Genomic DNA, 14,651 nt, shown 5'->3' on the forward strand with positions numbered 1-14,651 from the left:
GATGCCCGGCTGTGTGGGTGTGACATCTGCGGGGATGAGGACAGGAGTCAATTTCTGCTGATCAACCGACTCAATGTCGAAGGTATCGCGCACAGCCTGTCGTAGGTGCTCTTCTTCCACGACAACCGTCGTCGGTGTTACAGGCACGACCGGCACGATCTTCTCCTCTTCGACCGTCTCGTCTTTCGGAGTAACACGGTGTTCAATGCGCTCGTCGACGGGACGCGGTGTAACTGTCGGTTCAGCTGGTGTCGTTGTGACATCGTGCACGCTGATCGGCGCCACCAGTTCCGGTGCAAACCGTTCACTGCCGATCAGTTCCAGTTCTTCACGGACGGCACTGATGCCCGGCTGTGTTGGTGTGACTTCTGCTGGGATGAGGACAGGAGTGAATTTCTGCTGGTCAACCGACTCAATGTCGAAGGTATCGCGCACAGCCTGTCGTAGGTGCTCTTCTTCCACGACAACCGTCGTCGGTGTCACAGGCACGACTGGCACGACTCTTCGACCGTCTCGTCTTTCGGAGTAACACGGTGTTCAATGCGCTCGTCGACGGGACGCGGTGTAACTGTCGGTTCAGCTGGTGTCGTTGTGACATCGTGCACGCTGATCGGCGCCACCAGTTCCGGTGCAAACCGTTCACTGCCGATCAGTTCCAGTTCTTCACGGACGGCACTGATGCCCGGCTGTGTTGGTGTGACTTCTGCTGGGATGAGGACAGGAGTGAATTTCTGCTGGTCAACCGACTCAATGTCGAAGGTATCGCGCACAGCCTGTCGTAGGTGCTCTTCTTCCACGACAACCGTCGTCGGTGTCACAGGCACGACTGGCACGACTTTCTCCTCTTCGACCGTCTCGTCTTTCGGAGTAACACGGTGTTCAATGCGCTCGTCGACGGGACGCGGTGTAACTGTCGGTTCAGCTGGTGTCGTTGTGACATCGTGCACGCTGATCGGCGCCACCAGTTCCGGTGCAAACCGTTCACTGCCGATCAGTTCCAGTTCTTCACGGACGGCACTGATGCCCGGCTGTGTTGGTGTGACTTCTGCTGGAATGAGGACAGGAGTGAATTTCTGCTGGTCAACTGATTGAACGTCGACGGCTTCGGCCGTAGTCTGTCTATGTACTTCTACAGCACTTTTGCTGCCTTGGTTTTAATGTCTTCAGCTAAGATTAGCGTGGTTGTTATTCGCCGTTGTTTCGGTGTTTCAATATTAAACTTATGATGCTCAGCAGTATTGCTTCTGCTTTTGATGTCGTTAAACGGAAAATTTCAGATGCGGCACTTTTTTCCCCGGGTTTCTCTTTTGTATAGATTTCGCTTGTCTTTTGGTGCAACTGTTGGGGCGATTTTGTTGTTCCCGCGGGCTGCTCAGCGATTGTATAAGTTGAAGTAATTCTGGGGTATGCTTTTTGAAGCTCGTAGAAGTCGTCCTTTGTAACGCCTTTTGAAGCTTCTGGCGGCGGTTCAGATGGTATTCTCAGTGCCTGCAGTTTTCTGTTCCGGGAGCTTTCAACGTGAAAACGCTCCAATTTCGCTTTCCTTACACGCTGATCGATAGATATGGTATGGTGAAAATTCTGGGTCACGGTGTTCTGTGATTCTTCGCCGCTTCCGATTGAATGGTACGGTTCGCGAGCCCTTGTTTCTTTCGTTGCAGAGCTGAGCTTTTGGTATCTAGTTTCTCTTTTAACGGTCAGTGATTCGCTGATTTCGGTTTTTTCTGATCGGTAAGGTTTTACTTTTTCAGATGACTGTCCGTGTGTTAATTGCGATATTTCCGTGTTCGAATTAAACATTTTGGTTTCCGCTGTATCGAAATGGATATCTCTTGGGGATGATCGGTGCCGCAAGATATCAAGGATAGCGGATACTTGACTTTTGACGTCCGAGTTTATCGTCTCTTCTGTCCTTATTGGTGCTTGTTGGGATGTGCTTCTGGCTGCTCTCGAACTTCCTTGTCCATGTTCGTCTTCCCGAATTACTGGAATAGAGATTACTGTTGAGAATTGAGGTTCTGTGATTTCTACTTTTTCTCTAGCGCGCGATCTTGTTTCGGGCATTGAGGATATTTCCACGGTTCGAAATGCTTCGTAGTTGGCTGCATCAATTCTGCGAGCCCTTCTCCACGGATTTTCTTCCGCATAAAATCGGGAATTCGAGGACGCAGTGGTGACCGATTTGGTCTCGAACAAGCTGGTGATTGATCTAACAGAGCTTTTTGCTCCTATGCTGGTCAATACAGGTACAGTTTCTGGCTGCTTTTCCATTTTGTCCGGTGAACTTCTTGGCGTTTCGAAACTGGCGCTCAGGTTGCGCATTGAATGCAAAAGTTTACTGAAATACAAACTCGCGTTAGGTTTTCAACTGTAATTATACTAGTACGTACTTTCTTCCTTATTGGGCATTCAAGTATTACGTAACGCAAGAGGGGTAGGGGGTGATTAAATTTTTGGCTTTCCGTTACGCCTTGTTAAATGGGGTACGGCCTACGGGGTCAAAAAAGTTTTGTTAAGTGCGGGCCAACACTCCATAAAAAATTGAACACATTAATATATTATAATTGAATTTTTATAGAGGAATGGTCGGGATTCACATTACGTATTCAGCTGGGGTTAAAAACTTTGTTATACTGGTGTTGCAAGGGGTGGGGGACGGTCAAAAATCATGAAAAATTGCGTTGGGTAATACTTGAATTGCGCCATAAAATGCAGTACGAGCATAGGTACGACTACTCTACTTCTTGTACTTTCTCGTACGTAAGGTACGAAATACGTATTGTACTACTTTAAACTTTACAGAATATTTTTTTCGAGACAATAAAAATTATTACTTAATATTATAAACTTTTACGATGCTATAACCTGTAGAATTATAAAATTACTGACACCCATTATTTTGTAGTTGTTGTTTTACACACAAACATTTGTACTGATACGGATCATATAATACAGTATTCTGTACTGATACGTAAATTTACAGCTTGTTATTTCGATACACAGAAGCAGCTGCGATCTATGAATGCTAGTCCCTTAATTACTTACTGTACTACTGCAGCACCAGTGTAAATTAGTTAGAGAAAGTCTGCGTTGCACGATCGAAAATCTGCGTTGCATACGAAAAAGAAAAAAATGTTATGTTAGTTCCACTTACTCGTAGCGTTGAATTAACGTAGCTAATTTTCTCTCTTCTTCTGGTTTTGTCTCGGCAAGGATGCTCCCAGAATCCCTCGACATTGCAGTCAGGACGTCATCAATCTCCCTTTGATTTTGGTTCATCTGTTCCCGTAACTTCTGCAAAACATAACAACCTCTGAAAACTAATGGTGTGTGCCGGCCTTTAATTTATTAAATTCTGAACATGACAATGCGTATCATGATGGTTGCGATGACAGTAGAGCGCTAAATAACTACCTGGATTAGGAGAAGCATAGTGTGTTTGTCCTGGAAGCTTTTGGATGCAAATTGATCTTCGGAAAGCACTTGCTTTTCCAGTTCGTTTAGCGAAGACTGAAAGGACGCCACCCTGGCAAAAACCATTACTTAAAAATTTGAGTTAAGCAGGTGGATGACGACTCCTGCTTTTAATAAATACGCAAAAGTGTAAGAAATACTAGTTTCCAAAAAACCGCTACTGTATTATTTATAGAAACACAGATAATTACAACGGGTACTGGTACGGTGGTACTCAAGCAATTTCTGTTCCTTAAACGGTAATAACTCGTGTTAACTATAGTAGGCTGTTTAAGCATAATGCATTTTACAATATCAAGGGTGCCATTGCGCATATGTGCGCATAATAAGGTGGGATTTGCAGGAATAGTGAAAATTTACATGATTTCAGCATCGTACGTACTTAACGGCATATTCGCGCCATGAATTGGCACTAAGCGGTCTTCGATGAACGCTGGACCCTGTAAATGTAGAAGCGTTTATATATAAATTCAGTACGCAAATGCTGATTTTGAAGTTGCAAATGAAATAAACTGTTCGCCGATATATTTACTTGAATACTAAACCTGTATCAGGATTTTGGTTTAACATAGTAACAATACAAAGTAAGATCTGTCCGTACCTTCCGCGATCCGAGCCTGTGCACTATGTGCATCCGGTTGACCGTATGCTACGTCAACAGTATGTTGCTTCTCCTGCATCAGAACCACTTTCTTGAACCATTCCAAGGCTTCGCAAATCTTCTCCCATCTCTGATCAACAAAAGATGCTTTCTGCAATAATTCCGTGTGCCACCATTGCACGTCGTTGCCATCAACAAACTGCGATAAATAATCATTCAACGCTCTCGATAAATCCGTGTATTTCCCATGCACGCCCTGATGCACCACGTGCACCCGGTATTCCTGTTCCAAGCGTTCGCGCCATTTGCTCTGCTGCTGCGTTGTGTGTTGCATGGATTGCGTCTTCCACCGCGCTATCCTCGTCTCCCATTCTTTGACCATTTCCATCTTACGAAATACTAAAAGCTTGCATTTTTCTTCCAGCCAACGTTGATGCAGGTATTTCCATGTGGATGATACCGCGTCAATTAAATTGTGCGCTTTGAATTCCTCCGACAACTCTTCATTAAGATCCATGTCATATAATAAATCGCTCACTAATCGTAATTCCGTTTTGAGCTCCTAAACAGATTGATTAATAGGTCGATCAATTCGGTTGTACAATACCACATAAAACGATGCTTACCTCGTATTTGGCAAGTTTGAATTCGAGATCAGTCCTTCGAAAGGATGGTATCCGCATGGACGGTTGCAGCACAGCGTCATAAATAGAATTCTCAATCTTGTCAAACTGAACGCAAATTTCCCGCTCCCTCCCATCAAGTTTACTTCAATACGAAAGCAAATTATGAATACCTCAGCAGAAACAGCTTGTCGATACGATATACCTTGCGTAAGTGCAAGCAAGTAAGGTAAGTATACTCCGTACAGTACGGTGCGCCGACTTACTCGAACAGTGTTCGGTGCCACTGATGCTTTTCCGCAATCAGTTTAACCCATACCGCATCCATTTCCTGGAAGTTTTCTTCAGTCAACATCACACAGCGACCTTCCGTAAACAATTCTTTGAGACGCATGTACGAAATAGCGCGGTTTCGCAGCTCGCGTTGGTATGTCTGGTATTCCTGACAAAATATAAAGTCGTAAGTTGCAGCGATACACGTGTGACTTGTCTATTTGCGCTGTTCACAAAGCTTAGCGTTAATGACAAATAAGTATAAAATCTATGCTGTCTTTGTGTTGTTTTCACGTCGTCCAGAGAAACGGAAAATTAAAACGTGTACTTCTGCATTTCCCTACGCATGGATGACAACAAACATCAAACTACCGCTACGTAGTTAACGGTGCAAAATGACTCACTGGACTATTGTCTCCATTTGCTGCTATTTTGTTTCACTATTCTGCATTGCTTAAAAACCTTCAAACTTCTCAATTTTCAGAAGTCAACTAAAAAACGCTTAATAAAGAACTGATGTTCAGGAAGTTAACGACAGGAAATTGGGACCACTTGGCATCTGTCAAAATTTCTTACGTTGTCCGGTGCTTGCTTGCATCGAGCTCATAATTAGGTGTGACTCATAAGTACGTGTTATTATTCTATAATCTACGTTCAGCCAGTTACTACTTACTAAAAAATGGAGGTTGAAAATGTTGAACCGATATTCTGATTTATTTCCCTTTTTGTAAGTTTTTATATGTCACAAAATACTGAGCAACAACGCATTTTTGAAACAATTTGCATAAAGTGGGCGTGCATTGACCAATTAAGTGAATCATGGCTCATGAGTTACATGTCCGATTCCAATGTCCGAGGAGTGTGAACGCTTTGCCACACATGATCAATCAAACACAGCCCGAGTCACGGACTGCGAATAATTGTGAATTGTAACAGTGCCATTTTGTTAGCACGTTGGTAGACCGTAGACGTACCTCATAATAACTGGGCGTCGGATAAATCGGAATTTCTGAACAACGCAGTGAAACGATTGTATCCAAACACCATTCTTTTAGGCGCTCGAATTCAGCTTGTTCGTTGGCTTCGCTGGCTTGCTCTTCTTGCCGCCGTTTCTCTTTGGCCTGGGGATATCTTCTGATAAATTCCGAAACATAAATCATCACACTTCTTTCGTCGGGCCGTTCGACTTCAAGGTCTGCCGACAGCAACCAACCGTTTTGTTAAATGCATTTTATTCTGTGTTGTTTCGCGGTGCACTAGGGTACGGGTACGAACAAGCAGTAGCCAATTAGGCAATTACAGTACCGGAAACGTCAAGTAGACGCGGTATTCCAAGATGGTCCTCGGCCATTCGGAAAGCAGTTTCGAGACGAATAGCGGACGGTGCATCTCTAAACTCGCATAAGTTTATTAAATTAGAATCAAGCAGTTTTACCAATGCAAGAAAGGCCATTCCGTTTTGCCAGCTTGTCGTAAGGTTTGTCACAGGAATTCCATAGCGCCTACATAGTAAAATTTAAATATCATGGTTTCTTTACGGAACAATTTTCTTTCTTCTGCATACTCTTCGATTTCTTTTTTACACCACCGCAGTATTGTTGTAGCGGCACCCAAATGAAAGAATCCCTTTTGAGCGGCACGTGAGCGCGGACTACGCGGTGTTCCGGCAGACTCGGTCGAAACAGCTGATCGCCGTCCGCTCGATGTCGGTGTCGCTTCGGCACTGACAAGCGACTCATGTATGACAGGTATATCGAAATTGATCTGCAAACAATGGAAAAACCAATCACAACTCGCTAAACGCAGTGTTCAGCAATAACAAATATCAATAATGTTCCGCGAAAACCCGGTGCCGGCGTGTTACGTATACCTGGAAGTGCAAGATAATCGACCAGATGAGACCCAATATCACAACATGGTTGCCGTCTACGACATCGCTCTCGTGGATGTTGACAAGCCGTACCTGCCGGTTAAAAAGCAAATATGTCAATACGAGACTGGCAATTTTGACTGAACAAGAGTGATGTGCTTAGGCGGTGAAATACCACATCTAAACAAATTTACTTACTTGTCTGTATCGCAAGTATGACAGCGCTTTCTCAACATTCACGAGATAGTGCGCGCGACTGTATCGTCTAGCCGGTTCGCACGGCTATAATTGAAAGCAAAATTCATCAAAAGCGAGTAATAATAGCCAGTTAGGTCTTAACGTCGTAAGACGGTATCACATGAGGAAAACCTTACCAAGTGGTCTCCAGAAAGTACTTCCAGCAGCGCTAGCAGTGACTTGCCATCTCGGATGTCCGAATACAAATCGTGGACAACTCGCCGACTTGGATGCTGCAGTTTAAATGAATAATAATTCCAATAAAATTTCAACCCGAATTCTCGATTGACCTCCTGCTTGGACAAATTTTGTTTTTACGACTATTTTCGATAGTACAATCCGGATTCAAATGACGACGAACAGATTGTTATTAATTAATAAATGATATTATAATATCTATGCACTGTGTAAGAGTGCCGATTACGAATGTACATATGGAAATGTAAATGTACGCAACATTTAACTCTGGTGCTAAAAGCACAAGTATAAGTCTGCGTTAACTAACCGGTTAATTACCGACAAAATATATTTCGTTTACTGAAAAATATACTTCGTTTACTGCGTGTTCATAAATGCATTCTTCAAAGACATGTAGTAATATCGTGTCAGTGTTCCGAACTTACATGTGCCAAGTGGGAGTTGATCCAGTTTGTAAAGGTACGCTTCTGGACGCGTTCCTGCTCATCTGCAAGTATCCAGAATCTCATGTTTCAGCAGCACGCGTTAAAGGCTACCCGAACACCTATAATCCATTGCGATGCAAACTGCGATGACCGGTGGCACAACTGCCAAGTATATCACTGAACAGTGTTGCATTCTTGCAGACGCGTAAATCCATGCAGTCACCAGACAGCGCGTGCTTGTGTACAAACACCTGCATCTACCGGTTGGTGCTCTGCCCAAAAATGATCCGCGAAATTAACAGTAGCGATCGAAAAGCTATGAGCATAAACATTTATGTGCGCAAGTCTTTCCTTACAGCCCCGTTCAAGTTTTCTTCGGTAGCCGTACGACGATTACGAGCTTGTTAAGTGTACGGTATTAAACTTAAGTCAGCAAAAAATTACCGTCCCAGTTATTGCACCGTAACCGGTTATTATCAGTGTCGACAATTAAGATAATAACTGCACAATTTTACTGATTTTAGTGCTTAATCAATCGTCACGAGTCCATTGTCTACATCTCTCACAACTTATTCAACGTGTTCATTTGCGGAACAATGCCGCTATTTATTTTGTAGCTGTTAAATAAACAAGCGCTTTTGCTTTGAGCAGCAACTACATATATGCGGTGCCAGGCGACAAAGAAATCCAAAATAAACGTTGACCATATGTTCTTTTTTGCTTTCTACTGACAAGTTATCAGCAATTCACGGTTAAGGCGAAGTGAAGCCCAAAGTTATTATAAGTGAGCATATATTATAGTAAGCATAGTTTCTGGAATTTTACATGCACCTGCTCAGTTTCAGAACTGCTTAAGCCGAGGCTTACTGCTGATCAGAAAACCATCAAGTTTCACTAACTTAATCATGCACTCTTACGATATGTAAGTCTAATCAAACAAAAACTGTCTGATTAAATTAACAAACGGAATAAACGTATATATAACTGATCGTAAGTACTGTCAATTTTGATATTAACTTGTACGAAATTATAAGTACGTATCGGTTATCCTGTACTAACCAAAATGTTAATAGGCTAGTGACTTAACAACTTAACATACGAGTGATATAAGGAAAATACAGCACGCGAAAGAAAAGTCAAAAGTTTGCTATTCTGCAATGCACATGAGTAATGCAGGATAAAAAAGACTACTTTTTAGTGCACTCGTAGCGCTGATAAGTCATATACGAAAAATTCAGCATTTTTTGCGAATAGGGCAGTAGACTTACTTTGCAAAGATCTTATATTGCTTTTAAAATCCTCCTCTCGATAAATGGGCTCATCCCCCCAATCTGTGGAGTGCTCCCCCACGGAAGCACCTGAGTATGATTTCGAAAGAGAAGACGAAGCCCGACCGGAAGCCAAGGAATATTCGAGATCTTCATCCGGATCCATGATTAAATCCGCAGACTACGGGCGGATTCTAAACATTCACACTCGTTATAGATGGTCGTTCTTTGCGCAGAACGGGACCGCTTTTCTCTTACGATTTGTTGACCAAATTTTAGAGTTTGTCAATATAGACTACGATACTATTACCGCAGACATATGGGTCCTTGTAAACGTGCATCAGGTAGAATGATCAAACAGTTGAAACACCCGACTGCATGTACATGTATCCTCCAACAGTAATATAACAATAACGAAATCCCCGAAGGTTCCACATTTAACAAACATCAATAATTGTGTAGTTAATGAATTTTTGTCCAAACACCGAACACTGCTGGTAATTTTACGATTATGTTGCTGCTGGCATTCTGTTGGCGAAAAGCCGGTTTTTTAGCTCGACTCAGTGTTGCGAGTGCGTACTCGCTCATGCATGTGCTTAGACGGTACGTGACGATCGAGTTCCAAACTTGCTGAGCCGTCCATATATACACAGTAAATGTTTACGGCTTACGGCTACATTCCGTTGTGTATAATTCATGCTTCGATTCAATTTGGGAAAAAATAACAATACGTTTTTGTCATTCAAAATTCATCCTAAAGGTAAGGCGGCAGAACGTACAAATTGTTCCCATTTACAACTTTGGTTCGACTTCGATCTATACTGTGGTGCTTCGCTTTGCTACGTACTTCGGTTGCTGGTGGTTGATTGCAGAGTATTGAATATAAATATTCTTGTGAAAAGGAAATGTCAAGGTCCTATTTATACATGCCGCTATGCACCACCGTTAGCTTTGAGTGTGTTAGGTTGAAATTTAAATTGCCGTAGTACACATGTGTCGGCTGGGAACTTCCTTTGCACAGGAGCGGCTATGGATTTTCAATTTGCTGAGCATGGGTGTGATAGAGAAAGATGCAGGATCGGTTACGTGTTGGCACTGAACAACGGGTTTGTTGCTAGAAATAAACACTGAAAGGAGAAAAGATCACATGCATTTTACATTTCGTAATCGCGCTACTGGTACGTATTCGTGCTCGAGTATTATTAATAGAAAATGCCAACATTGCCGACTGTTGATGATTTTAATTTAACAGCATGAGACGAGAATCGAGAACTATCTGTACGTACATATGTACCAGTCCTTCTTTCAAACAACCTATGAAACACGCGAAATAATACGCACACGGTATAATATTAATTGATTACAGTATTACTTACTACATTTAAGTTTATTGGCTAGAGACGCCCACCCTTCTTCTGTGTACAGATATAAATTTGCCGGCTTCAATGTGTAGGTACATATTTATTTACGAAGCTCACCACTTCATCCTACCAAATTGCATAGTTTTCAGAATTACCGTACAACTGCAACAGTGCTATATCTTTTATCGTTATCTTCGCGCGTATTTGCGTATTTGCTGCATGCATGAGCGAAGTATAAGGTATCGTGGTTGGACTGGGCAATTTAGAATGTTAAATAAATTTTTACTGTAAATTTTGCTATCACTTACAATTAAAAGCATGTTTATGAAAATCACAATCGTCCACGTAGCGGATACGTGATTCACGGCACTATGCGATAATTATAATACCGTGACGACGTGATGTATGTATGTAGGTAGTTAGTGACTTTCAACTGTACAAAATACAACTGCACCAACATACCTACTGTTGGTATACAAAGGCTTGTGTTTACAACTGCAAAAAGTAGCAGACACAATAGAAAACCCATAGAATAAGCTCACTATCTATGCAATAAAAAACAAGTAAAATTGATAACAATTTTCAAAAATTGTACATTCTGCTATGCAGGGATTGCAGATCACTATTTCTAAGGGAAAGCATAAAAATATGGGTTTGCAGCAAAATAATTGTTCAAATTGAAGGAATATACAGAATTCTGGATTTCCTTTTCGGTTTCCACTACTTCAGTATTTTTACAGCCGTGCCATAATCTTAAAGGTTTATGCATTGAAAGTGTAACATCACCTATTCAGCGCCGCGTAAGCAGTTTTCACATTGTGTGCACTTCCCTTGCGGGATTGCTGTCGCTACCTATACAAAAAAACGTTCAGAAAAACTTAAGCAATGTTTCCAACCAATCGAAATAATTAAATTTATTAACAGCACCAGAAAACGCTCGATCACAATGCTCACGATGGCAAAAACTACATATCATGATCAAACGACTGTATACATACTTCTACTGTCCCTATGCAAAAGTCTAAGACGTGTAAGGCGCGTTTTAAGGTTGCAATGCACTTATATGCAGTTTATAAGCGCATGGAAAGGCTTATTATAGGCTTAATAATATGCGACTCAGAAATAAATCTTATCTAAGCGCGTTTTTCGCATGCTTATTTTACGCTATCCGTGTAGATACTCATTTTTGGCGCGTAGAAGCTGCTCCAGTTATACCGGTAGACGTCCCCCTAGCGCGGGTGTATACTTTCGGCCCGTCCTCACTGCAGCAATGGTATGTAATTTATCGTTAAATACGTACTGTATTTAGATTACATACCATTGCTGCAGTGAGGACGGCAACACCCGATAAACTTATTTCTTGTCAAGAGGTTCAGTAGTTTCTGATTTCTGTGATGCATTCGTCTGCAACATTTTTGCATTCTCTCGCGAAACAAACAGTACTTTACAAAGAGCGAAATTACTTTGCAAATAACGTTCTTGATTCACGAGTCTTACAATGCCAAACCTGGCACTAGCAATAAGGTATATTCAGAACATCCGGAAACTGTTTTGAAAGCCATTACGGGATATAGCAATAATAATGGCTGTTTGCCACAGTTTCAATTTGGTGTGGATGACTTTTCAAACATACATCTGCATACTGTACCTACTGTGTGACTGCGTCCAGTCCCTATATCCCTGTCGCGCGGGTTTTATACGAGAATTCTGTTTGTACATAAATATATTACGAAACTGTATTGCATTTGACCCAACAACACAACTAGCGAAATTTCTTTAAATTTCGATGTCACTGTGTGATATAACGATTTGGCAAAAAGCTAAAGTACTGCTTCGGCGGTGCTGTTGTGGCTTATTGTTAAAAAATTGATAAACCGAAGTGTTTTCAAAACACCAAGCCAAAGGAACTGCTATCACAAAATTTGGCTATCCATTAATGTTGGTTACGAAAATTCCTAAACCTAGTTCTACTAGTACTGAATATTGATTGTGTAAGCAATGCGTACTCGAACAACAAGTGCTGGAATGAAGCACCTACCAGTAGATAGCTAACTGAACTATAGCAGACAACAGTTGTCAGGTTTTAATTACTTAGTACTTATAAGGAAATGGCTACAAGTACCCCTTAATTTCTACTGCATGGTAACGACAGGAGCCGCTACTGTCCAAGCAGAAGAAAAAGGTCCCGGCTGTATGCGTATCTGCGGCGTTACTTACATCTTTTATCCGATCTACCCGTAGCCTTTAATTAATTTGAGAGGATGGGGCCGTCGGCTATCGCCATTGTGAAGGAGTTGGGCAAAAGACTGCAGCAGCACACAGGAGAGCGTCGACCGCATGAATTTCTGCGTCAACGACTATCGTTGGAGATTCAGCGCGGAAATGCAGCATCTATCCTTGGCACGATGGATGGGGCGGCCGGATAGTTCAAATGAAGTTTTGCTGTTGTGAATAATATAACTTGTTTATTTTTCTTTTACCAGATCTGTGCATTGATTACTAATAAAAGCGCAAGAGTTTTGCTCCTGTTTTGCATTCGCAACCGTGAGGGTGAAAAGGGTGCCTGTATAGTGTTACCCTACTTATAAACCGCTTCCGTTGTACCCTCACCAGTAGTAAAGTACTGAAAATCTTCTCTTGCTTATAAAATTCAGTAATGAAAGTGTCTAATTAAGAGCTTTCCGAACGCGGCAACATTTGTAAAGGTGAGATACGAATAAACTTTCTCTTACTAATATTTTCTGCGACAGCTAAACGTTGTCACCTCCCGATGATGAGAAATTACTATAAGACACCATTTAGTCGGACTGCAATGAAAGGTCAACCCCTCTGTAATATTGCGTTACTGGACAATGAGGGCGGTCAGTTTCATTTGGTACTGTCAGTCTCTGTACATGCAGCCTATGGTACGGACGCTCCCACGCCTTTGGGAGTGTTGTTAATTGCGATTAATGTTTTAAGCATTCACTGCGAGCAGACCTTGCTGTAATAATATTCAAGCTGATCTTTCATGTTTAAGTTTTACCTGATGTAAGAAGTACGAGTTCATTGTAAGTATACGTCTGGATGCACATGTACCGTACGTTCATTCGCCCTGGTTAGCTGTCCTGATTAAAGCAAAACGGGTTCTCTTCGAAAAGTCGCCAGGATAGATAGCCCCACATTCGTTATTTGAAGAATGAGAAGTCTCGCTTCGGCGAGCTCCCAAATACTCCAACCTGTGGCTTTACTGGCTTATGGGAATTTTTAAAGAGAACCCGCAAAAATTGGTGTGAACGGCGTGTATTTCGTGACCTTTAAAACCTGTTTTGTAAGGCAAATGGTAGTTCAAGTACAAATACAAGACAGCACTATAGTACACACCCAGAAAATAAATGATTCGGGCTTAAAAATTTAACAGAAACAGTTTGTGATTTCCTTTTCGGTCTCACATTGATAGTGTCAAGAACGGTAACCAAAAAGCCTAAAGAAAGAAGTCGTTTATGCCAAAATGGTCGGACACTAGAAACCTACAGTATAGATTATAAGAAGATGTAGAAAACTACAAGTACATTAAATGAACCTTTAAAACCTGCAAACCTTAACTAACCTAAGGCTTAAATCTAATCGGAGCTCTGACACGTAAGTACTGTAGAAACTTCAAAATCCTTAAGCCTATTAGAAACCTAAGGATAACAGAAACAACTCCAATTAAGTTGTATCTAAATTTTAACCCGGATGAGACTACTGTCACCCCCTTGTTTAAATTAAAATAAACACACGTGCAACCTTAGGCTACAGTCACCACCTTCCTCATTCTCACTCCCTTTGACTATCGCCACTCCTGTCTCCTTGGTCATTCTTATAAGACATTGTTGTTGGTTGACCTTTCGGCCAAGTTAAGAAAGAGTAAGAGTAGCAGTAAGAGGTAAGAGTAGCGGTAAGAGGTAAGAGTAATGGCGACCATTGGCGTTGCTTGTATGGAAAGAGGGGCAGCCATTTATTTATGACTCGGCGCTGCCGGTGACACCCTCGGTACCATCACTGTCGGCATCACTGATTACGAAAGTGTACGAAAGTGTTGAGATCAACCGGGAGCGGAGGGCATCGGAATTTTGTTTCCGCGCGTGCAGCAACAAAGGGATGGTCACAATTGTGGACTTTTTCGCGATAACATTCGCTGCGGAACTCGTTAGCAAAAAAACCTTAATTAAGATGCTAAATTTAAAGTTACAAAAATGAGGCCGCACCCATCTTAGCGATGCATTAATGATTTTTAAATGGCACTATTCTTCGCTTAGCGCCTTTCCCTGCCGGCGGTGACAGGAACAGAATTGTAAAA

At 42.0% G+C, this 14,651-nt stretch overlaps 1 protein-coding gene and 1 long non-coding RNA gene across 2 annotated transcripts; one reads left to right on the forward strand and one right to left on the reverse strand.

Moving 5' to 3' along the window:
* Positions 1 to 504: 504 nt before the first annotated feature.
* Positions 505 to 9,760, reverse strand: LOC129588160 (spectrin beta chain, erythrocytic-like). Its single transcript, XM_055482283.1, has 16 exons — positions 9,280 to 9,760; positions 8,970 to 9,163; positions 7,702 to 7,763; positions 7,216 to 7,311; positions 7,040 to 7,123; positions 6,842 to 6,934; positions 6,536 to 6,735; positions 6,277 to 6,473; positions 5,946 to 6,166; positions 4,965 to 5,140; positions 4,702 to 4,843; positions 4,076 to 4,637; positions 3,857 to 3,914; positions 3,415 to 3,526; positions 3,155 to 3,294; positions 505 to 2,338 (listed from the first exon to the last, which is right to left on the reverse strand). The coding sequence occupies exons 2-16, from the start codon at positions 9,133 to 9,135 to the stop codon at positions 1,186 to 1,188; spliced, it is 3,462 nt and encodes a 1,153-aa protein (XP_055338258.1). The 5' UTR covers positions 9,136 to 9,163; positions 9,280 to 9,760; the 3' UTR covers positions 505 to 1,185.
* LOC129588161 (uncharacterized) lies at positions 9,530 to 12,836 on the forward strand. The gene is made up of 3 exons (XR_008690445.1): positions 9,530 to 9,729; positions 9,956 to 10,075; positions 12,483 to 12,836. It is a non-coding gene; the product is annotated as an uncharacterized LOC129588161 (long non-coding RNA).
* The last annotated feature ends 1,815 nt before the right edge of the window (positions 12,837 to 14,651 follow it).

The sequence above is a fragment of the Paramacrobiotus metropolitanus genome, unplaced genomic scaffold, assembly GCF_019649055.1.
Source record: "Paramacrobiotus metropolitanus isolate TYO unplaced genomic scaffold, Prichtersi_v1.0 Parri_scaffold0000028, whole genome shotgun sequence".
NCBI classification, from domain to species: Eukaryota; Metazoa; Tardigrada; class Eutardigrada; order Parachela; family Macrobiotidae; genus Paramacrobiotus; species Paramacrobiotus metropolitanus.

Excerpts from the sequence above, each read along its gene's own strand:
- LOC129588160 (XM_055482283.1), bottom strand. The coding sequence starts at position 9,135 with ATGGATCCGGATGAAGATCTCGAATATTCCTTGGCTTCCGGTCGGGCT. Across the intron at positions 5,141-5,945 it reads CGACGCCCAGTTATTATGAG|GAATACCAGACATACCAACG; the intron begins GTACGTCTACGG and ends ATATTTTGTCAG. Across the intron at positions 2,339-3,154 it reads ACGTTAATTCAACGCTACGA|TAAACTTTTGCATTCAATGC; the intron begins GTAAGTGGAACT and ends TTTGTATTTCAG.